Source organism: Trichomycterus rosablanca, chromosome 3 (genome assembly GCF_030014385.1).
Source record: "Trichomycterus rosablanca isolate fTriRos1 chromosome 3, fTriRos1.hap1, whole genome shotgun sequence".
NCBI lineage: Eukaryota > Metazoa > Chordata > Actinopteri > Siluriformes > Trichomycteridae > Trichomycterus > Trichomycterus rosablanca.
In genome coordinates this window covers 3250759-3277917 of record NC_085990.1, presented here as the reverse complement: position 1 = coordinate 3277917, position 27159 = coordinate 3250759, and the positions used below count along the sequence as shown (strand labels likewise).

The window sequence follows — 27159 nt, the reverse complement described above, 5'->3', positions numbered from 1 at the left end:
AGCCGAGATTCGAACTTGCGAGGTCGAGATGTTACGACTCAAGCTGTGTTTTTATGTCAGCCACACCTGTTTGGGGTTATTTTGGGGGGCATACAGAGTCAGTGCAATTGTTAAAACCCTTAATCTTCTCTCCCATTCCAGTCCTATATGATGCATTCCACTGAATGATCAAGTAGATTAGAATTATCATCAGAATTATTAAGATTATTGTTTAATTATGCTATTAATTATTAGAATTAAATATGCAAGCAAATAAAGTGTGCCTGCTTTTCAGCTTGTGAAAACGTCAAGGCACGACACAGTTAATAACTTCAAATATATGACAAAAATACAGGACTGTTGTTTACTTAAACTAGAGTAAGGTAATGTTTACTATGGAAGCTCTTCTGCACGTCGCTCTGGACGTAAATTTGAATTTCATTACACATCTGTGTGTCTTTTAGTGTTTATATTTCAGTCGTTACACCCTTAGTTTGGTAAAAACCTGCCGCCCCAGTAACACCTGCCTGCGGTGGGTAACAGTGAGTGGCCAGGGTGGGGGGTACGCAGGGTCTCCTGCCGAGCCTGGGCACATGCGGGGGCAGCACGGGAACCTGTGAGTTCAGCGGCAGTGGGAGCGGGAACCGTGGAGGGTCAGCGGGGGGCCGGAGGAAGCACAGGGAGAGCTGGGAGCCAAAAAGCTGCCGCGGAGGGTAAGCGGGAGCGGTGGACAGACAGTCCAAGCTAACGCTGTGCTCCAAGGAGGGTCTGCGAGACGGCTAGACGTACGGAAACATACATTGGAAAGGACACACACACACACACACACACATATGAGGAGATATTTAGGGAAGCATGATAACATATATGCAGAAAAGCTCCAGCTAACGTACACATGAGCAATGGAAAATACTAGCATGCTGGTGTGATGGCGACAGACAGACGTGGACACCTGAAGGACAGAAAACAGAATGACTTCATGGTCATGAAATCACCCAGCAGGGGGGAAACACACACACACACACACACACAGTATAGGCAGCAGGATGTAGTGACCACTCAGGCCCATCAATCACCAGCTGTCAAACTCCACCAGTCCTCATGCCTGACATTTAAAAAGAATTTTCTACACAAAAAAATCACAATAAACAGACAAAAATCATAAATAAAATAAAAATACTGCCAAAGTCGACTGTACCAACAGTTCCACACATTTAACACACCAAACAGTGGCAGCGTGGTGATCGTGGGGCTTCAAACTATGACCTTCTGATCAGTAATATACCACTGGGCAACGAACAACTGCCCACCAGTAAGGGCACTCATTTACATTGATGGTAAAAGGGATTTAAAATACAGTTGGTTAAGGTTCCTGATGAGAGGCGCAACTGTGCCAACAGTCACAGTGTAAATAAAATCTGAACCTTAATCACTTCACACGAAAGAAAGTGTCGGGCGCGAGGTACTTACTTTGGGGGGCGCCTCGTCCGACCCGCCCGAATCCCACGACACGTTCATCTGCCTCCTTATCTCCATCCGGCTGCGCTCCTCCTGCTGCACCTTCTCCTCGGCGAGGATGGTGCTGCAGACGCAGTGAGGGAGGAAAGCGTTACGGTGAGCGAACAGCATCACGACTAAATCCTGAACACACACACACACACACTGCGTGAGTGAACCTCAAACACGCTCGACACACTCCTGTCTCGCTCTGTGGATTTAAATCCGGGCGTATCAGACCGGGCGTGTCTTTACGCGCAAGTCTAAGCTACGTTCCAGGAAAGAATGACACGGTCCACGTCACGCAGGAGACGTTTATATTACACTTAATTGTGTGGAATTCAAGAAAGTAACAAAAGAAAAACTGTTAACGTTTACGTTTAGAATTTTAATTATTTACTTTAATGGTTCTGCATCTTTTTTCTAATGATATATATATATATATTTAATATGACAAAATCTGCACTCTCAATTACGTTCCATGTACGTAACATTTAGAGAAAGTTATCACATTCAGGAAACCAAATACTTCAGGAATACAAAGATTGTGACGGCTAGACGACCGGGTCAGAGCATCTCCAAAACCGCAGCTCTTGTGGGGTGTGTCCCGGTCTGCAGTGGTCAGTATCTATCAAAAGTGGTCCGAGGAAGGAACAGTGGTAAACCGGCGACATGGTCATGGGCGGCCAAGAGTCATTGATGCACGTGCGGTCCGATCCAACAGACGAGCTACTGTAGCTCAAACTGCTGAAGAAGTTCATGCTGGTTCTGATAGAAAGGTGTCAGGGCTGTTATGGCAGCAAAAGGGGGACCAACACAATATTAGGAAGGTGGTCATAATGTTACGCCTTATCGGTGTGTATAACAATAGTTCTTTAGTTATGGACTAAATCCAGAATTGTATTAGCAGATTTTAACTAAATAACTATTATTCTACTGTATATATATATATATAATAAGTATAATATATATAAGTTATGGACTAAAACTGGACTAGCAACTCACCACTGCCAGGTTGCCACTGTTGGGCCCTTGAGCAAGGCCCTTAACCCCACTGTATACTGTCACACTACTGTAAGTCGCTTTGGATAAAAGGCGTCTGCTAAATGCCAAAAATATACATATAATACTGTATATATTTCATATCACAGCCATAATGGTGGCTAAGAAGGACCTGGGTTTGATTCTTTGGCTGGATTTTGCATGTTCTCCCTGTGTCTGTGTGTGTTTCCTCCCTCTGGGTGCTCCGATTTCCTCCCACAGTCCAAAGACAGGCAGCCAGACCAATTGTAGCTAGCAAAATTGCTTTAAGTGTGAATATGTGCGAGTGTGTGTGTGCTGTGATGGACTGGTAAACCAGACACTAAATGAATAGATAAAAAACGTAATATAATAATAAGACGATAACACTTGATATTCCCTTGATATAGCTGATACTCCTCATTTTCCTGAACTACATCAATAATAAATGCTACAGAACCTTCACACATCAAACCAAACTATTTTCCACCCCGTAACAGCAAACCCCAACAAACGTACCATAATCAAGAAAGAAAAAAACGATCCTGACGATTTACAACACACAGGATCCGTACCTGGTTTAGATCCGCTACCCTCTGTACAGCACACTAGTGGAGCGGAGACACACAGGAGACGTTACCAGCACCGACGTTTAAGTCCCAATGCTCAGAAAATGCATTTCTCGCCATACAGCCCGGCTCTAAGCACTATTTTTGGACCTCTGTTGACCCTGACATGCCCAGCAAATGTGCTGCCAACAAATGAATGAAGGACGTGAGGGACTGAAAAAAAAAAAAAGCACCTGTCGAGATCATTCTCAGAGTCCGCCTCACACAGAGACTCCCGGAGAGCGCCTCTCCAAATAAAACGTTACCTGCGCCTTCTCATCAGTGCTCGTACCCGCTGGGTTCGCGACCGCATTCTTCAGACAGTGTAGGATAAAGCTCTCGTGAACTAAACTTACAGACTCAGCTCGTCTATCTGACTAAACTGTTTAGGTCTGTTCTGCTGGACATGAAGCGGCTGTGTGTTAGACACAGACATCACGAATATACCAGCTTTCATACTTTCACAGAACACAGAAACACCTCAAAATCTATCTGCCACTAACTTGCTCATCAGAGTTTTTTAAGTGAAGTATACACTGATCAGCCATAACATTAAAACCACCTCCTTGTTTCTACACTCACTGTCCATTTTATCAGCTCCACTTACCATATAGAAGCACTTTGTAGCTCTACAATTACTGAATGTAGTCCATCTGTTTTTCTACATGCTTTGTTAGCCCCCTTTCACCCTGTTCTACCACCACAGAGCAGGTATTATTTAGGTGGTGGATGATTCTCAGCACTGCACTGACACTGACATGGTGGTGGTGTGTTAGTGTGTGTTGTGCTGGTATGAGCGGATCAGACACAGCAGCGCTCCTGGAGTTTTTAAATACCGTGTCCACTCACTGTCCACTCTATTAGACTCTCCTACCTAGTCGGTCCACCTTGTAGATGTAAAGTCAGAGACGATCGCTCATCTATTGCTGCTGTTTGAGTCGGTCATCTTCTAGACCTTCATCCGTGGTCACAGGACGCTGCCCACGGGGCGCTGTTGGCTGGATATATTTGGTTGGTGGACTATTCTCAGTCCAGCAGTGACAGTGAGGGTGTTTAAAAACTCCATCTTATACCAGCACAACACACACTAACACACCACCACCATGTCAGTGTCACTGCAGTGCTGAGAATGATCCACCACCTAAATAATACCTGCTCTGTGGTGGTCCTGTGGGGGTCCTGACCATCGAAGAACAGGGTGAAAGTGGGCTAACAAAGCATGTAGAGAAACAGATGGACTACAGTCAGTAATTGTAGAACTACAAAGTGCTTCTATATGGTAAGTGGAGCTGATAAAATGGACAGTGAGTGTAGAAACAAGGAGGTGGTTTTAATGTTATGGCTGATCGGTGTATATTCGTATATTACTGCATTCGTTACATCGTGTGTAGAATCTCATTCCTCATCGTATTGACGCTGACGGCGAGTACGCACACGAACAGGAATGTGGAGCTTACGGTTCGCTTTACCGTTATATCGTAAGTGACGGATTAAAATCTTACATCACTAAGAAAGCCTTTACTGTATGTTTACAGCTGTGTGTGGGTTTCCATATGAGATATCCAGATGTAATGAGCAATAAGACGAACAGGGTGAAAAGGCGTGGCCCTGACAGTAATGTCTACTAATATCTGCTGCCCACAAGATCCGCTGCAGACAGGAAGCAACCAAGACGGGTAGAGACTGAGTCAGGGGTTGAGAAAGGGCTGAAGAGGAGGTAGTGACAGTCATAATTTACTCTGGTACTTTACTCATACACTTCTGATTAGCTTCTATTCAACACTATTCTATTAGAAGCTTAGAGGAAGTAGACTAACACCTTTATTTATCATATATACATACAGTGTATCACAAAAGTGAGTACACCCCTCACATTTCTGCAAATATTTCATTATATCTTTTCATGGGACAACACTATAGACATGAAACTTGGATATAACTTAGAGTAGTCAGTGTACAACTTGTATAGCAGTGTAGATTTACTGTCTTCTGAAAATAACTCAACACACAGCCATTAATGTCTAAATAGCTGGCAACATAAGTGAGTACACCCCACAGTGAACATGTCCAAATTGTGCCCAAATGTGTCGTTGTCCCTCCCTGGTGTCATGTGTCAAGGTCCAAGGTGTAAATGGGGAGCAGGGCTGTTAAATTTGGTGTTTTGGGTACAATTCTCTCATACTGGCCACTGGATATTCAACATGGCACCTCATGGCAAAGAACTCTCTGAGGATGTGAGAAATAGAATTGTTGCTCTCCACAAAGATGGCCTGGGCTATAAGAACATTGCTAACACCCTGAAACTGAGCTACAGCATGGTGGCCAAGGTCATACAGCGGTTTTCCAGGACAGGTTCCACTCGGAACAGGCTTCGCCAGGGTCGACCAAAGAAGTTGAGTCCACGTGTTCGGCGTCATATCCAGAGGTTGGCTTTAAAAAATAGACACATGAGTGCTGCCAGCATTGCTGCAGAGGTTGAAGACGTGGGAGGTCAGCCTGTCAGTGCTCAGACCATACGCCACACACTGCATCAACTCGGTCTGCATGGTCGTCATCCCAGAAGGAAGCTGGCGCACAAGAAAGCCCGCAAACAGTTTGCTGAAGACAAGCAGTCCAAGAACATGGATTACTGGAATGCCCTGTGGTCTGACGAGACCAAGATAAACTTGTTTGGCTCAGATGGTGTCCAGCATGTGTGGCGGCGCCCTGGTGAGAAGTACCAAGACAACTGTATCTTGCCTACAGTCAAGCATGGTGGTGGTAGCATCATGGTCTTGGGCTGCATGAGTGTTGCTGGCACTGGGGAGCTGCGGTTCATTGAGGGAAACATGAATTCCAACATGTACTGTGACATTCTGAAACAGAGCATGATCCCCTCCCTTCGAAAACTGGGCCTCATGGCAGTTTTCCAACAGGATAACGACCCCAAACACAACCTCCAAGATGACAACTGCCTTGCTGAGGAAGCTGAAGGTAAAGGTGATGGACTAAACCCAATTGAGCACCTGTGGCGCATCCTCAAGTGGAAGGTGGAGGAGTTCAAGGTGTCTAACATCCACCAGCTCCGTGATGTCATCATGGAGGAGTGGAAGAGGATTCCAGTAGCAACCTGTGCAGCTCTGGTGAATTCCATGTCCAGGAGGGTTAAGGCAGTGCTGGATAATAATGGTGGTCACACAAAATATTGACACTTTGGCCACAATTTGGACATGTTCACTGTGGGGTGTACTCACTTATGTTGCCAGCCATTTAGACATTAATGGCTGTGTGTTGAGTTATTTTCAGAAGACAGTAAATCTACACTGCTATACAAGCTGCACACTGACTACTCTAAGTTATATCCAAGTTTCATGTCTATACTGTTGTCCCATGAAAAGATATAATAAAATATTTGCAGAAATGTGAGGGGTGTACTCACTTTTGTGATACACTGTATATACATATACACGTGGACACTACAGCTTGTTAGCCATTGTGCGGCTCCTCTGGAGCAGACTGGGTTGAGGGCCGTGCTCAAGGGTCCAACGGTGGCTGCATAGCAGAGCCTGGATTCGAACCGACAATCTTCTGATCGACGGCCCAAAGCTCTACCCACTAGGCCAGGGTTAATAATAATAATTAAATAAATAAAATCCCCTTGTGGAGGTTTTATGTTACACCTTGTAAACCACAGTGCGACCAGATTGCCACCAATTCATTAATTAAGTACATTTTGGCTCTGTGGGTAGCACTGTCGCCTCACAGCAAGAAGGTCCTGGGTTCGAATCCCAGGCTGTGCGGAGTTTGTATGTTCTTCCCGTGTCTGTCAGGTTAATTGGGGACACTGAATTGCCCTATAGGTGAATGGGTATGTGTATGTGTGTGTGTGTGTGTGTATGGCTGGCGCCCCGTCCAGGGTGTTACTGTGTGCCTTGCGCCCATTGAAAAGCTCATTGGGATAGGCTCCAGCACCCCCCCTGCGACCCTAATTGGATAAGCGGTTAAGAAAGTGAGTTTGTGTTTCATTTCGATGCGTTGTTTGTGTTGTCTGGGTCACGTACAAAATCGTGGACAAAATGCGGGTCGCACTAGGCTACCACTGTCCCAAACATGCAACATACTTCACTTTTTTAACGTACTTTTGTTCGATTGTGAATGTGTGTGGGCTTTTTTCGTCCAGCATTATTGCCTGACCGCATTTTGAAAGGGCAGACAAGTGACAACAGATGTGATGTCCAGCAAGGTGTCTCTATACTTTTGGTCATATAGTGTTGCTTCATGTAAGTACATGTAAATTCAATTAACGTTTTATTAATATTCTTATTAATATTATATGATTCATTGCTGATGTTTTTCTGCAGTTCTCTTGCTTTTAGTTGTACACAGGCGGGTAAACACATTTACTATGATGGCGCTAGAACCTATTGTGTCACAGCCTCGTTCCAGACCAGCAAGATCATGTGTCCAGAATGACACCAACTCGTCTGGCTGTGAACTTTGTACAAAAGCGGCGAATCGTTCAGGATTTGGGCATCAGGTTCTGTAAAACAATGAATTCCCAGCCCTTGTAAAGACCCTGACTGTTTAAAAACACACATTTAAGCGTTTTATGAATCCACTCGTAGCGTAAGCTGGTACTGGTACGTTCCGTGAGCTGTGTACTGTGTACTGACCTCAGCTGTGCTTTGAGTTCGGTGAAGCGAGGACGTTTGCTCGGGTCGTAAGCCCAGCACTTGGTCATTAGGCTGTACAGGGTCGGGGGGCAGTTGGGTGGCATGGCCAGTCGCTCGCCGTTCTCGATACGGCCAATCACGTCGTTGTTTTTCACGCCCTGAAAGGGCTTCACTCCGTACATCAGTATCTCCCACATACATACACCTGCAGACAGGACACACGAACGGCATGAAAGGATGAACAGTGCATGATGGACAGTAGCGGTTTAGGTGGGGCCACTAAAGTGTCACTGTTTAGGAGTATGGAGGTGGGAGCATCATGATAAGGGGCTGCTTCCTTCTCAGCAAATGGAACTAAAACATTACACGTCATCAAAGGAGACATGAAAAGAGTGAAGTAGTGGATGAACAGAGGGGAATTTAATCTTCTCTGCCAATAAACCCAAACATAAATAATATAATAAATTGCAGAATTTTTATGCACCCCCCCCCCCCCCCCGCAAAAAAAAAAGACTTCCTCCTAATCTAGTTGTATTCAATTACCAGATTTGTATTTCCGCCTCTACTGCTCCACTCCTGACCGAGGAGGGAGCCTCTCCGACACATGTGCAGTACCCAACCGCTTCTTTTCACCTTCACAAGCTGGGTTCATATTGAGATTCGCTTGGCACTTGGCAAGAAATCCCTCCTAACAGAACCGGCGACCTTATGATTACTAGTCCAGCATCTTAACCACTAAGCTACCACTGCTCGTTCCTCTGGTACACAGAGGAAGAGGGGCACTTAGTCGGCCAATCAGATTTTTACAGCGACAAGTGATTTTGTGGCCCTGTCCCAGAAAGATCTCGGCCTAAATGCTCAACAACACAATCTTTCTTATTAACATAAAGAAAACACACACTCACCAAACATCCACACGTCGCTCGATGAGGTAAATCTTCTGAAGTTTATGGATTCTGGTGCCATCCATTTGATGGGCAGTTTGCCTTTAGAGGCTACAGAGAAAGAAAATACAGCTCATTTAAAAAGAAGATAAGAAGAAGAAGAAGATATACTTTATTTGTCATATATACATATACAGATGTACAGTACAATTAAATTCTTTCTTCACGTATCCCAGCTTGTTTGGAAGCTGGGGTCAGAGCGCAGGGTCAGCCATCTTACGGCGCCCCTGGAGCAGACAGGGTTAAGGGCCTTCCTCAAGGACCCAACGGTGGCTGCATAGCAGAGCCTGGATTTGAACCGCCAATCTTCCGGTTGATAGCCCAAAGCTCTACCTACTAGGCCACCACTGTCCCTCTTTATACAGATTTACCAAAAATTTAAAACCAGCACTCGTATCCAGAGAGACGCTCATATTACAGAACAGCATTTTCTTACTCTAGTACAGTACAACCAGATGACAGGATAAGAACACGAATCTGCTGAAATGCTGTTAGAACAGTTTTAGCAGTAGGGCTGAAACGATTCCTCAGAAACTCGAGTAATTCGATTACTAAAAATCATCGATTCAAATGTTTCGCATCGAGGCGTCGTTTAATCCATACAGCTATATACGGCTCACGGTGTTTCACACTGACGACCTTTACTTTTGCACAACGCGTTGGGTGGGTGACGTGAAGAAGCCGAGGGCTGCGTCCCAAATCTCACACTTAAACAGTACTTAACAGGACTTAATCCGGGTACTTTTCACGTACAGTTTAATGAATATGCGGTGGACACGCTCGCCGTTCCTACGTACTGTTCAGTATGGAAGTGCGATTTGAAACGAAGCCGAGATTTGACTGCAAAATGGAGAAAGAGGGAAAATATTGAGGGGCGAACAGAGGAGACTGAACAGAGAAAACCACAGAAAGTTTTAGATCATTTTAAGCTGGAAAAAACAAAAACTCAAAAATTTCTTCATTGTAACCACCACATGCTTTTTTGAAGGCTCAGGCAAACACACACGTACACGCACACAAACACCAAATCTACCTCATCTAGGAGATACAATCCTGACAGAACCTCCTACAAATGCCACAATGCCTCCAAACCAAATATTAAAGCTGTATGTTCTGCGTGAGCTGTAGCTGAAACTTTTAGTTCTGAAAGTTGCACAAATTAAAGGCTTATGTTTATGTATTATTGTTTATTATATATACTCTTGTATAACTGTTTCTCTTTAAACTGTTCTGTATGCAAGGAATGAAAATGTGCAGTTTGTTTTAAGAGACGTCTTATTTAATCTTATATGTATTTACTTTTGCTCTTTATTAAAGCAAAAGTATTTATTATCCGATTACTCGATTAATCGCTGGAATAATCGATAGAGTACTCGATTACAAAAATAATCGATAGCTGCAGCCCTATTTAGCAGATTTGTATCCGTGGACTGGTGTCTGCTTAAACTAGAGTAGGGAAATGTTTACTGTGGAAGCTCTTCTGTAAGTCAGCTACATGCTATACATGTAAATGTAAGTTAGGACCCCAGCAATCAGCAAAAAAACGGGATTTCCTAGTCTGTCGTCTTTTTCACTTTGACTAAGCGCTTTTGCTCAGTTGTTCTGGAGCCTGCAGATGAGTACAGATTGACATGACAAAGCCTCTATTTAAATCTTTCTGGCTGCCTTGTGGAAGTCGTGAGACGTTACCTTTGTAGTAGGAGCTGTCCTCCATGTACCGGGACAAGCCAAAGTCCCCTAGTTTCACACACTCCACAGACGACACCAGCACATTTCGAGCTGCGATGTCTCTGTGGATGAAAGCAAACAAGCAAATCAATTTCAAAGCCGTGGGAAGAACCACAACGACAGTTGTGAAAGTAACAGACAGAGTTTCTTTAGCAAAGGTCAAGTCACCTGTGCACAAAGCGTTTGCTCTCTAAGTAGGCCAGAGCCGTGCTGAGCTGGTAGGAGTACAGGATCAGTGATGCCAGGTCCAGGCTGTACTTCCGCACTTGTAGGAAAGAGCGTAACTGGAATAATAAGACACACATTAACATGTGAATGGACTGACGTACATAAAACGGCTCTTTTTTAACAAAGTACCTGATTAAACCGAACCCTCCAAGTACCAATTATACCGATAAATGGGCACAGGGAAGCCACCAGTTATACAAGCAGAATAACCAACAAATTAGAGGTCATGATACAAAAGTAAAATACATTCCAGAACTTTCTAGACCAGCGTTTCCCAACATTTTTTGCACCACGGACCGGTTTCATATAAGATATAATTTCACGGACCGGCGGGGGCGGGAGGATTTAATAATATTGCTCACAAACAATTTAAAATCGAGACGCTGCTCCCACCTAGGGGTGACAATAAGACAATAACACCCGCAATAGAATTGCAGATCTCTAATTATTCATTCTTTCTGTGCAGCCCGGTACTAAATACCCCACGGACCGGTACCGGTCTGCAGCCCGGTGGTTGTGGACCACTGTTCTAGACCACCAGTTGTTGTTGTATGTATACTTTTGGTCCTACATTAAAACACACACTTAAAAGTGTTTCCATCACTCAGTTCCATTAAACACTCAGCCCTTACGAGTGTACTTAGCGTAAACATTGACTTTAATACTGGTCATGCTGGCCTGGTTCTTGGTTTCCGGTTGGATTAGCTGGACGTGACCCACCTCTCCCAGTGTGCAGAGCTCCATAATGATCCAAACTGGATTTTCTGTGATGACACCGATCAGCTTCACTATATGTGGGTGTTCAAACTGCCGCATCGTCACTGCGGAGGAGGCAAAACAGAAACAGCATCGTTAAACCTACTGCAAATGAGCTAACATTACCATTCGTCTGCACTTTTTCACTTGTATAGAACACTACAGGGCCAAATGTATGAGGACATCCCATTCCAAAACCATAAACATTAATATAGAGTGGAGCTCCCACCCTGTCCACGACCCCCTTCCCTATGAAGACATCAGGACGACAGTTTGTTGAAAATCTACAAGAAGCAGTGTAATAAATACACCTTTAATAATAAAAACAATAAATAAAAAATAATAATAAAAATAAATAAGGACAGGACCAAAACGCACTATGGGGCCAAGTGTGATATATATCATATCATATTTTGATATATAAACTTGTTTACTGGGTACAGCTGTAGATTACCAACTGAAACGTTGTGGGTTTGAATCCCAGCTTTGCCATACAGCCAATGCTGGCCCTTTGAGCAATGTCCTTAACCCTCTCGGCTCCAGGGGCAGCATACAGTGGTTAAAAGGCTGGATATGTGGACGGCACAAGCTTTAATAATGTATCCACGTTTGATACTCACAGGCTTCTTGGAGGAATTTTTCTCGTACGCTGTCTGCCGTGCTGTTCTTACACGTCTTTATGGCCACCGAGAGAGCCGGACTGTCCTACAGGCCAAACAAAAACATCAGAACGTCTTTCTTTCCAAAAATAACGGGTCTTATTATCCTACAGCGGATGAGAAGCGGCTTACCGGACAGACGTACAGTCCTTGGTGGACGTCTCCGAACTGGCCTTCTCCTATACACCGGCCCAGCTCGATCCTCTCCCTCTGGATCTCATAATCTCTGGCTGAAGGGAACAAACAACTGAATGCTCATCAAATCAGGAACAAGCGTTTCTGAGGGTCGTACCAGGACCCACGCTTACATATTCTAATAAATGTGTCATCAGTCCCAGCAGAATGATTATTTATGGTCATGTTTGTCTATGCTGATCTGGGTAAAAACGTAGTGCAGGTAGAATGGATGCATAATCATTTATTGAGGTAGAATAGCGTTCAATTCAAAATACTTTTCCATTAATATTCACTCGAGGTTTGGGCAGTACAGTCTGATTACGTGTGGTATCTTTTACATTATTCAGTGCTAATAAAATGCACATATTTATAATTAAGACAATATTAAATATACTAAATATAATAATATAAACTAAATATTTCGAGATTGTTGTTGTTTCTTTCCCCTTCCCTACTTCACACTGAATAATCACATCAAACCAGACTGGAGTCTCCTGACCGAGAAGAGCCGAAACTTAACACACACTCCCTGAACGAGGTTAATATGGAGGACCGTATCAAGCACGGAGAGTCGCACATGGATCTCCATCATCCCTCGTCTCATTGTGCAGGTGGCGCTGTTGGCTGGATGTTTTTGGTTGGTGGACTATTCTCAGTCAAGCAGTGACAGTGAGGTGTTTAAAAAACTCCAGCAGCGCTAACACACCACCACCATGATGAATTAAGAATCCTGACCATTGAAGAACAGGGTGAAAGGGGGTAACAAAGCATGTAGAGAAACAGATGGACTACAGTCAGTAATTGTAGAACTACAAAGTGCTCCTATATGGTAAGTGGAGCTGATAAAATGGACAGTGAGTGTAGAAACAAGGAGGTGGTTTTAATGTTATGGCTGATCGGTGTATTTTCATGGTCTCTGAATAGGGTCCCACATGTACATATAAAAGTAACTGCAGGCATAAAAATGATCCACAACTTAAACAATAAAAATGATGCATTAATAAACTTAAAATCCACACAGTAGCCAAACAATTCTTGGGTAAGTTTGTATTGTTTATTATTTCATTAATAAAGTAAACGTGTGCATTAAGTATATTTAAATTCATGACTCGGTACCAAAGAAAATAAAGCGCAAATAAATCACAAACACGATCCCACACACACACACACACACACTTACAAAATAATAGATGTTCAGCACTACACAAGCAAAACAAAGGAGGAAAGAAGCAGGAGAAAGACCTTTACCTTCATCTAGTCCATAGTATTCTGACGTGAGAAGAGACAAAATTGGGTTTACAACATGATCAGCATTAATGGGTAAATCCCCACACAGTAAACGAGTCACTAGAGAATGAGGATTCAGTTATTTTAATACGGACGGTAGTTTGAAATAATAAAAGTGAAATGTGTCGGGTTTAATATTCCAGGATACTGAAATACAGCTCAAACACCTGCTGACTATATTTTGCTTCATTCTGGTATAATGTACTAAGAATAATAATAGTAATAGTAATCTGTATATAGTTATTGGTAACTCTTCAAAATCATCTACGCAAATCAATCAATGCTTAAGAATTATTAAACATTATTAAACCATTATATGCTTTTTAGTAGGGATGTAACGATGCACCACAAGACAGTTAAACATCGGTGAACCCAGTATCGTGAATCGTATCGCATCGTGGGTAGAGTGTATCGTTACATCCCTACTATTTAGTGTCTTTCATTTCTGCATATCTAATATTTAAATTTTCTGCACTTAGCAGGCGCTTTTATCCAAAGTCGCTTACAATTGTGACCGAATACAATGTGAGCAATTGAGAATTAAGGGCCTTGCTTATGCCTGGTTCACACTACACGATTTCTGCCCTGATTTTCGCTCGGCGACCGGTCGGCGCTAGATTTGCCGGCTCGGGAGCAACTCGGCGTTCGCTCAGCGATCGAAACTCGGCTCTCGATCGCTATGTGTGAACTACTCGACAACTCGATCCGAGCGGCTCGCCGAGTGCTCGGCGACCGAAGCGAGCTCAGATATCTGGATCTGAGTTGCCCGACTGGCAATGAGTGCTGTGTCGAACAGCCAATGAGAACGCAAGATACGGTGTGAGGGGAAACGCAGGGGAGGCGTTGTGAAAAGGTGGGACAGGGGCGTAATATAGTTTATATCAGAATACATCGGCACACACACAAGTTTTACAGTATTTCTGACCTTATCGTTCTCTACAGAACATAATACCCACGCTGCATTGCAAATAATATTTATTAACCTCCAACTCACTATAGAACAATCCAAACCAAATCCACTCAGATTCATTTATTTTTTCTCCTTGATTTTACGCTGCACATCAGCGCATTAACAACTTCGATCGCTCGCTACTTGTTGACGTGCATTTTTGGACGTGGTATCATTCAACCCCCTCGTCACTTCTTGCGTTTGTTTTCGTGACTGCGTTGCATGCGTTGTAAAGAAATGGGGTAACTGCGTTACAGTGCATTCACATGAGAAGCGGCAAAACCGCTTTTGCACTGCTGTGCCGCTTCCTTACGCGTCGTGCACCGTGACCTTTTGCTGCATTGGGCTCGTGATTTTTCCATTTTTCTTGTATTTTTTATTGATTTTTGATTGTATTTCAGTGTTTTTACATTTATATTATATTTGTGTTATTTTCAGTGTATAAGTGTCAAAAACAACCTCATTATTTCACATGAGCTTAAAATACAGTCAAGCCAGAAAGCCTGCACACCCCATTTACCTTCTCCAAGTTTTATTATGTTACAGACTCATTCTATAATAGATTGAGTTCTTTTTTTGCCTCAAACATCTGAACACAATCACCAGTAAATTTTATTTCACTGACAAAAATGGTTTATATAGGGATTACATATCTGTACACACCCTTAGCCTAATACTTGGTTTATGCACCTTTGACAGCAATTACAGCTTCAAGGCGTTTTGGGAAAGGAGCGACAAGCTTGGCACACTTGTTTCTGGACATTTTTGCCCATTTGATTTTTAATAAATGAGCACAAATTTTTTACTTTGTCATTGTGGCTATTTTGTGTAAAATTTTGTGACAAAAAAAAGGGTTTAAGGTATTTTTTCCCATAGGAATGTACAGGAAACCTGTTAACGCGTTCCGTCGTCCCGTGGAACTGCATATACAGTCAAGCCGGAAAGTCTGACACCCCTTTCACCTTCTCTACGTTTTATTATGTTACAGACTCGTTCTACAATAGATTGAGTTCTTTTTCTGTCACAAAATGTTACACAAAATAGCCACAATGACAAAGTAAAATCAGGTTTTTAGACATAATATATCATATGTACACAAGTGTACACAAGGGCTGTTGTAGCCTAGCGGTTAAGGTACTGGACTAATAAGCAGAAGGTTGCTGGTTCAAACCCAACCACTGCCAGGTTGCCACTGTTGGGCCCTTGAGCAAGGCCCTTAACCCTCAATTGCTTAGACTGTATACTGCAAGTCGCTTTGGATAAAGGCGTCTGCTAAATGCTGAAAATGTAAATGTAAGTGTGCCAAGCTCGTTGCTTCTTTCCCAAGACGCCTTGACGCTGTAATTGCTGCCAAAGGTGCACCAACCAAGTATTAGGCTCAGGGTACAGCCTAACAGGGTACAGATGTGTAACCACTAAATAAACGTACCTAAATAAATGTGACCCTGTTTTCACTTTGTCGATCGTGTGTAGATGTTTGTGACCAAAAAAGATCTCAATCTATTATAGAACGAGTCAGTAACGTAATAAAACGTAGAGAAGGTGAGAGGGGTGTGCAGAATTCCTGGCTTCACTGTATATGCAGTTCCACGGGACGACGGAACGCATTAACAGGTTTCCTACACATTCCTATGGGAAAAAATACCTTGAAACTCATCGTCTTTTAAACGGTATAGTGTATTGATTATATACCGTCTAGAGATGGACCGATCGGGGTTTTTGGCACCGATTCCGATCTCCGATCTCCTTTCAGGGACATCGGCCGATAGCCGATTCCGATTGGGGGGGGGGGGGACTTAGCAGTAAATAAACTTAAAAAGAGCCTCACAGTAAAGATAAACCGGAGCAGCGCGCGTGTGTGTGTGTGTGTGTGTGTGTGTGTGTGTGTTTGTGCCTTTAGAAGAGACGCTTTGTTCACAGTATCACTATAAGTGATTCTTTGATTCATGAGTCGATTCGTTTTTATGTGAAGCGTAAGTTTCTCTTCTCAGTTATCTCTCCGTGTTTACTGTTATTAATTAAATGTCGTGGTTTTAAATAAACACCAGCTACTACAGAACATTCTGTGTGACTCTCTTACATTAAAAAGCTTCATTACACTGTTATTACCACAGATCTGTAACCGACCGTCAGACTCGTTCCGTCTAAGGAGCTAAAAGTTTTCTAAAAGTTCAGCAGATGATCCTGAACTAACGAATTTGGTAATGAATAAACTTTTGCCTCTGATTGGCTCTGTAACGTTTTCTGTTCTCATCTACATCACAAGTAAGAACCGCTTACGATTTACCAAAGTGAACCAGGAGTTTATATAACGTGCTGATAGAATCGACTCAGATGTGACCGGGTTGAATTATCTTTTTAAAGTAAATATTACAATCAGCAAAATTACATCGTAAGAGCTTTCACGCTGGTTTCTGTACGATGGTTGATGAATGGTGATGTGATGGTTGGTGCTTCGTAGCTCAAAGTCTGGATCAATCCACTGAGCTGTTAACTTAACATGGTCTTTATATATCACACGATCGGATCGGCTACTTTTAGGAAATATCGCCGATCGCATATTTTGATAAAAAATCGGCCGACACCGATTTGTAGCCGATCGATCGTCCCATCTCTAATACCGTCCCGATACTATTTAGGCTAAAACACGTTTTATGTTTATTATTATTATCTGATACTCAGTCTTTACTGTTGAAAGTAGCTGAAATGTTTTGACCGACAACCAAACACAGCACAAAGCGTCTCAAACCTGAACCACACCTGCAGAAGCAGTTCAGTTTTGGACCGAGGTGACCGGCTCAGCAGAAAGCAGCGGTGACTGACAGAACAAGAAAAACTGCAGACCAACAGAGGCCACCGGGATAAACACACACACACACACACACGCGGAGCAGAAACTAGGACGGAATTAGGAGTTCTGGGTCTGGGAAAAAGTGCTACAGACACACCTCTTGTTGTAGGTTTACATTTAACCACTAAGGTAGCTGTGCTGTGTATTGTAGCTTGTATTTATTCTATCACTTAATTTATGAGTGTAATTTAATGACTGCTGTGGAATGTATATACAGTAGTTCAGGAGTACTCACTGGAGGGCATGGTGTACGTGTCCTCTTCATCTATGATCTCTGCATAGTCGTCTGTTTCTGCAGAAGAGAAGAAGACGGTGAACCCAAACGCAGCAGCACAGCGGCTTAAACAAACATCACGTTTACACTGTAAGAGGCTCAGTGTGTCTTTACTAAAGCACCAGTACACACTGAACCTCTCCCTTCTGTAGTAACTGCGTCTCTACGTCCTCGTCCGGCCCGGATGAATGTTTAAAAGATCCGGCGGTTTTATAGGACCGACTGTGGTATTTACAGACGGAGGGGGAAGAGATGGACGGAAAGGAAGGGGTCGACTCTGTGTGTGTGGGGTGGGGGTGGGGGTGGGGGTGGGGGTGGATGATAGCTTTAGTGAGGAAAGCAGATGAAGTCGAGCAGTTTGTTCTGCTTTTAGGGAAAAGAAGTTTGACACTCAAGCAGAGGATTTTAGTGCAGGAAGAAAAGCGATTAATACCTTAATACCATATTGGTTGAAATACACAGATCAGCCATAACATTAAAACCTACACTCACTGTCATTGTTTCTACACTCACTGTCCATTTTATCAGCTCCACTTACCATATAGAAGCACTTTGTAGTTCTACAATTACTGACTGTAGTACATATGTTTCTCTGCATGCTTTGTTAGCTCCTTTCATGCTGTTCTTCAATGGTCAGGAGCCCCACAGGACCCCCACAGAGCAGGTATTATTTAGGTGGTGAATGATTCTCAGCACTGCAGTGACACTGACATGGTGGTGGTGTGTTAGTGTGTGTTGTGCTGGTATGAGTGGATCAGACACAGCAGCGCTGCTGGAGGTTTTAAACACCTCACTGTCACTGCTGGACTGAGAATAGTCCACCAACCAAAAATATCCAGTCAACAGCGCCCCGTGGGCAGCGTCCTGTGACCACAGATGAAGGTCTAGAAGATGACCGACTCAAACAGCAGCAATAGATGAGCGATCGTCTCTGACTTTACATCTACAAGGTGGACCGACTAGGTAGGAGTGTCTAATAGAGTGGACAGTGAGTGGACACGGTATTTAAAAACTCCAACACACACTAACACACCACCACCATGTCAGTGTCACTGCAGTGCTGAGAATGATCCACCACCTAAATAATACCTGCTCTGTGGTGGTCCTGTGGGGGTCCTGACCATTGAAGAACAGCATGAAAGGGGGCTAACAAAGTATGCAGAGAAACAGACGGACTACAGTCAGTAATTGTAGAACTACAAAGTGCTTCTATATGGTAAGTGGAGCTGATAAAATGGACAGTGAGAGTAAAAACAAGGAGGTGGTTTTAATGTTATGGCTGATCGGTGTATACATAGAAGTCTTATTCATTCAATTTGAACACAATATATGAATTCCACAGGATGCCACTGAACTGGTCACTTTATAATAATAACAATAATAATTAGTAATAATTAGCTATTTCAATCCTAAACTGTTGCTTATATCATATATAATATTATTTAATAGTTCTATTAAATATGCAGCCTCACAGCAAGAAGGTCCTGGGTTCGATCCCCAGGTGGGGTGCTCCGGGTCCTTTCTGTGTGGAGTTTGCATGTTCTCCCTGTGTCTGCGTGGGTTTCCTCCGGGTGCTCCGGTTTCCTCCCACAGTCCAAAAACATGCAGTCAGATTATTTGGAGACACTGAATTGCCCTGTTTGTGTGTGTGTGTGTGTGTGTCTGCCCTGCGATGGACTGGCGCCCCGTCCAGGGTGTCACCGTGTGCCTTGCGACCATTGAAAAGCTGGGATAGGCTCCAGCACCCCTCCTCCCCCGGTGACCCTGATTGGACAAGCGGTTAAGAGAGTGAGGGAGTAAATATGCAGCTGTAAAGCATGCCTTTACGGACAATGATTGGCTCGTCTGTGTGAGGGAGTGCCGACTGCTGCAGTTACGACCTCTGCTGGCTGATCGATGCGTCTGCACAATAAAACAGGGCAAGCCGTAGCCTAGTGGTTAAGGTACTGGACTAGTAACCAGAAGGTTGCTGGTTCAAGCCCCACCACTGCCAGGTTGCCTTGAGCAAGGCCCTTAACCCTCAATTGCTCAGACTGTACACTGTAACTGTACTATAAGTCGCTTTGGATAAAGGCGTCTGCTAAATGCCGAAAATGTAAATGTAAACAGGGATACAGGGATCTCCGTGCGCAATACAGATCCCCACATGAACCCACATGAGCCTCGTGCAGGTGAAAAGAAGCGGTCAGTTACTGCACACGTGTAAGAGGGGGTGCAATAGAGGTGGAATTACAAATCAGGTGATTGAAAACGACTAGTCTGGGAGATAAAGGGGGAAAAATCGGTAAAAAAAACAACGAAAAACTGACCGAAACCGAAAAATGAAGTCACAGCTGTTGGGGTTCTACATTTACATTTATAAATTCAGACTAACAGCTGGATCTGTTTATATACTTGTGACTTGAGTGTGTGTTTCAGCCTCGTTACTGCTAAACTGTTTAAACAGGCGTCTGGCGAACTTAACAATAAACACAATAAACATGAGTATGAAATTACCGTCCCCACTAATCTCATCTGCAGATCCGAGCAGTATAGCAGCATGCAAGAGAGAGAGAGAAAGAGAGATTATGATCACGTTCATGTGTCAGAAATATCATAAACTTCTTCAGAATTTATCCCCAAGTTCCTGTTCTACTGGTGTGTAAATATTACAGTGGATAAATTATCTACACATCCCTGTTATAATAGCAAGTTTAGTCATGTAAAAAAAATCACCTTAATGTTACATTGCACACGTAAACAGCCATTTTCCTCCTGCCAATCTGTAAAAGTTGAACTACAGGGGTGTAAAGTCTTACCTGAGACAGATACGGCCTTCGTCCTGACGCTCTGCAGTCGTTTATCGTGGTTCGAGGCTCTGTGAACGAGATTTTGACGCAGGTAAACGCTACACATCATTAATCCCAATCGGACTGGACCTCACTGCTCAGGGAACGAACTGGGCAGGTCAGACAGAACTGAATGGATTTGGTAAATTAGAGTCTGTTTAAATACCCTGTGGGAGGACGGGTGGGGTGGGGGGGGGTTTCAGGTCGCTGAGTTGAAACAAACAGAGAAATTCCACATAAGCAGGCAAGTGAGCCAAAAGATAAACTAAGTCACTGCAGATAGCAGGCTGGCCGATCAGGTGGCGCAGCGGTAAAACACGCTAGCACACCAGAGCTGACATTTCGGACTCGCCGGTTCGGAAATCAGCTCTCTCATCCGGCTGGGCTGGGCGGCTACACAAACAACGAGTGGCTGTTGTTCATACGGGGGAGTGAAGGTACAAATCTGGTAATTGGACACAACTAGTCTGGGTATAAAGAGGAAAAAAATCCAGAAAAACAACAACAACAACAACGACGACAACAACAAACCCCCAGAGACGCCCGAATGAAGACAGAAGCATCGACTTACTTTAAAGCCTTTGGAATGGAAGGCAGAGCTCTTTCTCCCTCTGTTAAACAGAACAGAATGAACAATATCTGGCAACCCGGAATCATACTTCTATGTAGCCGAAACTCAAGACGTCGTCCGTACCTTTATGCACTCGCACGATGAAGGACGAGGACGTTCCGCTGACCAGGCGGCAATACCCATCGATGAGGTCGGCCATGTTCTCTGCTGTGCTCAGACACGGTGTGGTCACTTTAAGAGGCTGCACACACACACACACACACACACACACACAGCACTAAAGTAAACAGGTGTGTTATATATACAGTGTATCACAAAAGTGAGTACACCCCTCACATTTCTGCAGATATTTAAGTATATCTTTTCATGGGACAACACTGACAAAATGACACTTTGACACAATGAAAAGTAGTCTGTGTGCAGCTTATATAACAGTGTAAATTTATTCTTCCCTCAAAATAACTCAATATACAGCCATTAATGTCTAAACCACCGGCAACAAAAGTGAGTACACCCCTAAGAGACTACACCCCTAAATGTCCAAATTGAGCACTGCTTGTCATTTTCCCTCCAAAATGTCATGTGACTCGTTAGTGTTACTAGGTCTCAGGTGTGCATAGGGAGCAGGTGTGTTCAATTTAGTAGTACAGCTCTCACACTCTCTCATACTGGTCACTGAAAGTTCCAACATGGCACCTCATGGCAAAGAACTCTCTGAGGATCTTAAAAGACGAATTGTTGCGCTACATGAAGATGGCCAAGGCTACAAGAAGATTGCCAACACCCTGAAACTGAGCTGCAGCACAGTGGCCAAGATCATCCAGCGTTTTAAAAGAGCAGGGTCCACTCAGAACAGACCTCGCGTTGGTCGTCCAAAGAAGCTGAGTGCACGTGCTCAGCGTCACATCCAACTGCTGTCTTTGAAAGATAGGCGCAGGAGTGCTGTCAGCATTGCTGCAGAGATTGAAAAGGTGGGGGGTCAGCCTGTCAGTGCTCAGACCATACGCCGCACACTACATCAAATTGGTCTGCATGGCTGTCACCCCAGAAGGAAGCCTCTTCTGAAGTCTCTACACAAGAAAGCCCGCAAACAGTTTGCTGAAGACATGTCAACAAAGGACATGGATTACTGGAACCATGTCCTATGGTCTGATGAGACCAAGATTAATTTGTTTGGTTCAGATGGTCTCAAGCATGTGTGGCGGCAATCAGGTGAGGAGTACAAAGATAAGTGTGTCATGCCTACAGTCAAGCATGGTGGTGGGAATGCCATGGTCTGGGGCTGCATGAGTGCAGCAGGTGTTGGGGAGTTACATTTCATTGAGGGACACATGAACTCCAATATGTACTGTGAAATACTGAAGCAGAGCATGATCCCCTCCCTCCGGAAACTGGGTCGCAGGGCAGTGTTCCAGCATGATAATGACCCCAAACACACCTCTAAGACGACCACTGCTTTATTGAAGAGGCTGAGGGTAAAGGTGATGGACTGGCCAAGCATGTCTCCAGACCTAAACCCAATAGAACATCTTTGGGGCATCCTCAAGCGGAAGGTGGAGGAGCGCAAAGTCTCGAATATCCGCCAGCTCCGTGATGTCGTCATGGAGGAGTGGAAAAGCATTCCAGTGGCAACCTGTGAAGCTCTGGTAAACTCCATGCCCAGGAGAGTTAAGGCAGTTCTGGAAAATAATGGTGGCCACACAAAATATTGACACTTCAGGAACTTTCACTAAGGGGTGTACTCACTTTTGTTGCCGGTGGTTTAGACATTAATGGCTGTATATTGAGTTATTTTGAGGGAAGAATAAATTTACACTGTTATATAAGCTGCACACAGACTACTTTTCATTGTGTCAAAGTGTCATTTTGTCAGTGTTGTCCCATGAAAAGATATACTTAAATATCTGCAGAAATGTGAGGGGTGTACTCACTTTTGTGATACACTGTATATATATATATTATATATATATCTCATTGTCGCCTCACAGCAAGAAGCTCCTGGGTTCGATTCCCAGGTGGAGCGGTGCGAGTCTGTTCTGTGTGGAGTTTGTATGTTCTCCCTTGGCGTCCGGTTTCCTCCCACAGTCCAAAGTCATGCAGTTAGGTAAATTGAAGATACTAAAATTGCCCTTAAGATGTGTGTGTTAAGGTGTGTGTGAGTGTGTGTGTGTGTGTGTGTGTGTGTCTGCCCTGTGATGGACTGGCGCCCTGTCCAGGGTGTTTCTGTGTGCCTTGTGCCCACTGAGAGCTGGAATAGGCTTCAGCCAGTTCACCTCAGGTGCGCGTCTGCGGACTGTGGGAGGAAACCGGAGCTCCTGGAGGAAACCCACACAGGAAGGACCCAGACTGCTACTGTTTGCAGCATTGTGGTTCAAATCTAAACCATCTCCTGGCAGATATATCAGTTGTCAGTGGGATTAAAGTGTGTGAGTGTGTGTGTGTGTGTGTGTGAGAGAGTGTGTGTGTGTGTGTGAGAGTGTGAGAGTGTGTGTGGTGTATTTAAATACCTCCGGTGCTCCGGCCACGTGCAACTGCAGCATTCCCTTCTTCTCCTGCTCCTCAAAATGTATACTCTGTACCTGGGTGAAGTTAGCCAGGTGTGTCGGCTTCACACACACACACACACACACACACACACACACACACACAACAAAGCAAATCCAATTACAGTCTGTAGTCCTAAACAAAAAATCTATAATATTTATGTATGTATTATGATACTTACAGCTGAACCTTTGTCGGTGAGGTAGCTGATTCCTTCCTCGGGGCCGATGGCCAGCTCGACTGCTATCACCCAGCTGGACTGCAACACACACACACACACACACACAAAGCAGCAGCACCTTAGTTATAAGCTGATGTTTAGCATTTAAACTCTCTAGTTTTATTAAATAATACGTTTAATTGACTTGTATAGCATAGATCTTATATTAATAATGAATTACTCATGATGAACAATTCCTGAGGACCTGCGGATAAATATTTGATAATAAACAATAGGTTAAGTGTGTAGTCCAGGGTGTTATTGGTGTTAACGGTGTAGTGGCGCTAAACAAAAGTGAAATGCAAATAGTAGCTGTTTGTAATATATGTAAGTAACTATTTACATATATGATATTACATCTATATACATAATAATATAGTAAAACATAATATTAATAATTATAATAATCAAAATAATAGGCATTAGCATAGAATGGAAATACTATCTACATATAATAACAATAATAGTAATAGTTATTATTATAATAATAATAATAATATAGATATGTAAAAACAGAACACTACACAGTTGACACCACTAACACCCTGGACTCCACACTGGACCTGTTATTTACTATCATTTATCATCATTTGCACCTGAACTTTACAGTCTACCTCATACATCTGCACAATTGTATAACCATTAACTGTGTATAGTTATGTATCTATCTATCTGTCTGTCTGTCTATCTATCTATCTATCTGTCTGTCTGTCTGTCTGTTTATCTATCTTTACAGAATCCAGGACCAACAGACCAAAAGACCCTGTGTGTAGTTATATATCTGTCTGTCTGTCTGTCTGTCGTCTATCTATCTATCTATCTATCTATCTATCTATCTATCTATCTATCTATCTAATCTGTCTGTCTGTCTGTCTGTCTGTCTGTCTGTCTATCTATCTATCTATCTATCTATCTATCTATCTATCTATCTATCTATCTATCTATCTATCTAGTCTGTCTGTCTGTCTGTCTGTCTGTCTATCTATCTATCTATCTATCTATCTATCTATCTAGTCTATCTGTCTATCTATCTATCTATCTATCTGTCTGTCTGTCTGTCTGTCTGTCTGTCTGTCTGTCTGTCTGTCTATCTATCTATCTATCTATCTATCTATCTATCTATCTATAATCTATCTATCTATCTAGTTCAGTTCAGTGGTGCTTTATTGGCATGAATGTAATTAGATACACTATTGCCAAAGCGGTAAACAATAAACAGTAAATAGAAATGAGAAAATAAGATACATATATATAAAAACAATAATAATAAAAAAATAACTAATAAAACAGATTAAAAATTCAACTCTAGAATTAAAGTTATTTACAGGATTATTAGTGATCAATAAAGAAGGTCAAAGAAAAATTAATAAAATAAAATATCTATCTATCTATCTATCTATCTATCTATCTATCTATCTATCTATCTATCCATCCATCCATCCATCCATCCATCCATCCATCCATCCATCCATCCATCCATCCATCCATCCATCCATCCATCCATCCATCTATAATCTAGATCTGTGTCCCTGTCCAAAATGCAGTAACTTGAAAACTGATTTAGGACCCTATAATGATAAAATAAATATATGCAACCGCAGAATAAATTAAATCTAGTGATTTTTATTTTCAGCCAGCAGAGGTCGCTGCAGGGCAAAACTCCTGCCTTTAAACATCACTTCACATGTACATTTAGCAGACGTCCTTATCCAAAGACACTTACAGTAGTACAGTGACAGTATACAGTCTGAGCTACTGAGGGTTAAGGGCCTTGCTCAAGGGCCCAACAGAAGCAACCTGGCAGTGGTGGGGCTTGAACCAGCAACCTTTTGATTTCTTATCCAGTAACTTAACCACTAGGCTACAACCGCCCTCTGTACCCTTTGCCATTTTATTTCTTATATGATTACACATACACACACAGTCTCAACGAGGACAAATTTAGAGAGGTCAATTCACCTGCTGGTATCCCAGGGTAAGAAGGAAACCTGCACAGACACGTGGAGAACATGCCAAGCTTGTGAACAATGCCCGGAGGCAAGGTTCAGAAGTTGTGCAGCACCCATAGTACTTGCTGTTTCAACATGCAGCCCAGAAGCAACTACATTAACTGAAGAAAGAACGGCAATGAATGAATATATGATTTAAATCAATACAAACTCACCCCAAGTGCACATTTGAAGCATTCTTTATCGAATCTGTGAACCGCTGACAGGATCTCGAAGAACTTGTGGATGCTCTGCTCATCGTTCAGGTTGGCGAACGGTTTGAACATTTGCTGGATGGATTTCCGCAACGATTTGGGCTGAAAAGACAAAACCAGACGTGGATCATTAATATTATTATTATTATTATTATTATTATTGATTAGGAATTTAAGGTCATGTTTTACACTTTGGTTCTATTCATGACAGGACAGGTAATTACAGGTTACCCATGATTCATCACCATCCAGAAACAAGAGCTCCTGGGAGACAACCCACACAGACACGGGGAGAACATGCAAACTTCACACAGAAGGAACCTGGACTGCTCCATCTGGGATTTGACCCCAGGATCTACTTGCTGGGAGGTGACAGTGCTACCCACCAGGCCACCGTTCCACCCAGGGAACACAAAAACTGCTCCTGGTTGCATTGGCACTCGTTCTTGTATTGTAAGTTTTGTACCAATCTATTGTTTTAAACTGAGAAACACAAACCTCTAGTAAACACAAACATCCAATTCCTTTATATATATATACTGTATATATATATATATATATATATATATATATATATATATATATATATATATATATATATATAAAACGTTTTTTTCTCCCATTTTTTCCCCAAATTTAGCGTAGTTCCACTGCTGGGGGATCCCTGATTTTTTGCAGTTGAGGTGGGTATATCGCTGCTCACGCCTCCTCCGACCCACACGCAGCTCTTAACGGAACCCTTTTTCAGCCATGCACTTTGCACAGACGCCTCTATCCGTCAATCAGGGTCCTTACAGTGTTTAGATGGCGCCCAGCCGACCCAGGAGTTCAGAATCTCGGCGCTGGTGTGCTAGTGGAATATCGTGCTGCGCCACCTGGGCGCCCCAATTCCTTTTTTAATTTTTCCAAGACATCAACACAATTCAAAACCAAGTAGGTCAGGGTTTTTCAAACCGTGGGTCACAAGCCTTGGGTGGGTCGCAGAGAAAAATAAGTATAGGCACATAAAAACAGAAATGAACCTGTACATGTATGCCCTCTTGTGGAGGCTTTACGTTACACCTTGTAATCCACAGTGGGACCAGATTGCCACTATTTTGATTAATTAAGTATATTTTGTTTCGCGTTTCATTTTGCGCTGTTTGTGTTGACTGGGTCGCGGTAAAAATCACAGACAAAATGTG

At 43.1% G+C, this 27159-nt stretch overlaps 1 protein-coding gene across 9 annotated transcripts in view; it reads right to left on the bottom strand.

Moving 5' to 3' along the window:
- Nucleotides 1-27159, bottom strand: part of ptk2ab (protein tyrosine kinase 2ab) — an 84348-nt gene that overhangs the window by 20221 nt on the left and 36968 nt on the right. For 4 of the 9 annotated variants that reach the window (XM_062992446.1, XM_062992445.1, XM_062992450.1 and 1 more), the window contains 17 exons: nt 25937-26077; nt 23734-23811; nt 23516-23614; nt 21132-21249; nt 21009-21048; nt 20408-20466; nt 20106-20123; nt 17571-17627; nt 13497-13517; nt 12204-12301; nt 12033-12117; nt 11377-11477; nt 10597-10712; nt 10390-10490; nt 8662-8751; nt 7757-7961; nt 1450-1561 (listed from right to left, as the gene is read on the bottom strand). In XM_062992446.1, the coding sequence (XP_062848516.1) occupies nt 1450-1561; nt 7757-7961; nt 8662-8751; nt 10390-10490; nt 10597-10712; nt 11377-11477; nt 12033-12117; nt 12204-12301; nt 13497-13517; nt 17571-17627; nt 20106-20123; nt 20408-20466; nt 21009-21048; nt 21132-21249; nt 23516-23614; nt 23734-23811; nt 25937-26077 (1539 nt within the window). Of the gene's footprint in view, nt 1-1449; nt 1621-7756; nt 7962-8661; nt 8752-10389; nt 10491-10596; nt 10713-11376; nt 11478-12032; nt 12118-12203; nt 12302-13496; nt 13518-17570; nt 17628-20105; nt 20124-20407; nt 20467-21008; nt 21049-21131; nt 21250-23515; nt 23615-23733; nt 23812-25936; nt 26078-27159 lie in introns of those variants that run through there. The other 5 variants (XM_062992447.1, XM_062992443.1, XM_062992442.1 and 2 more) reach the window with 5 other exon arrangements.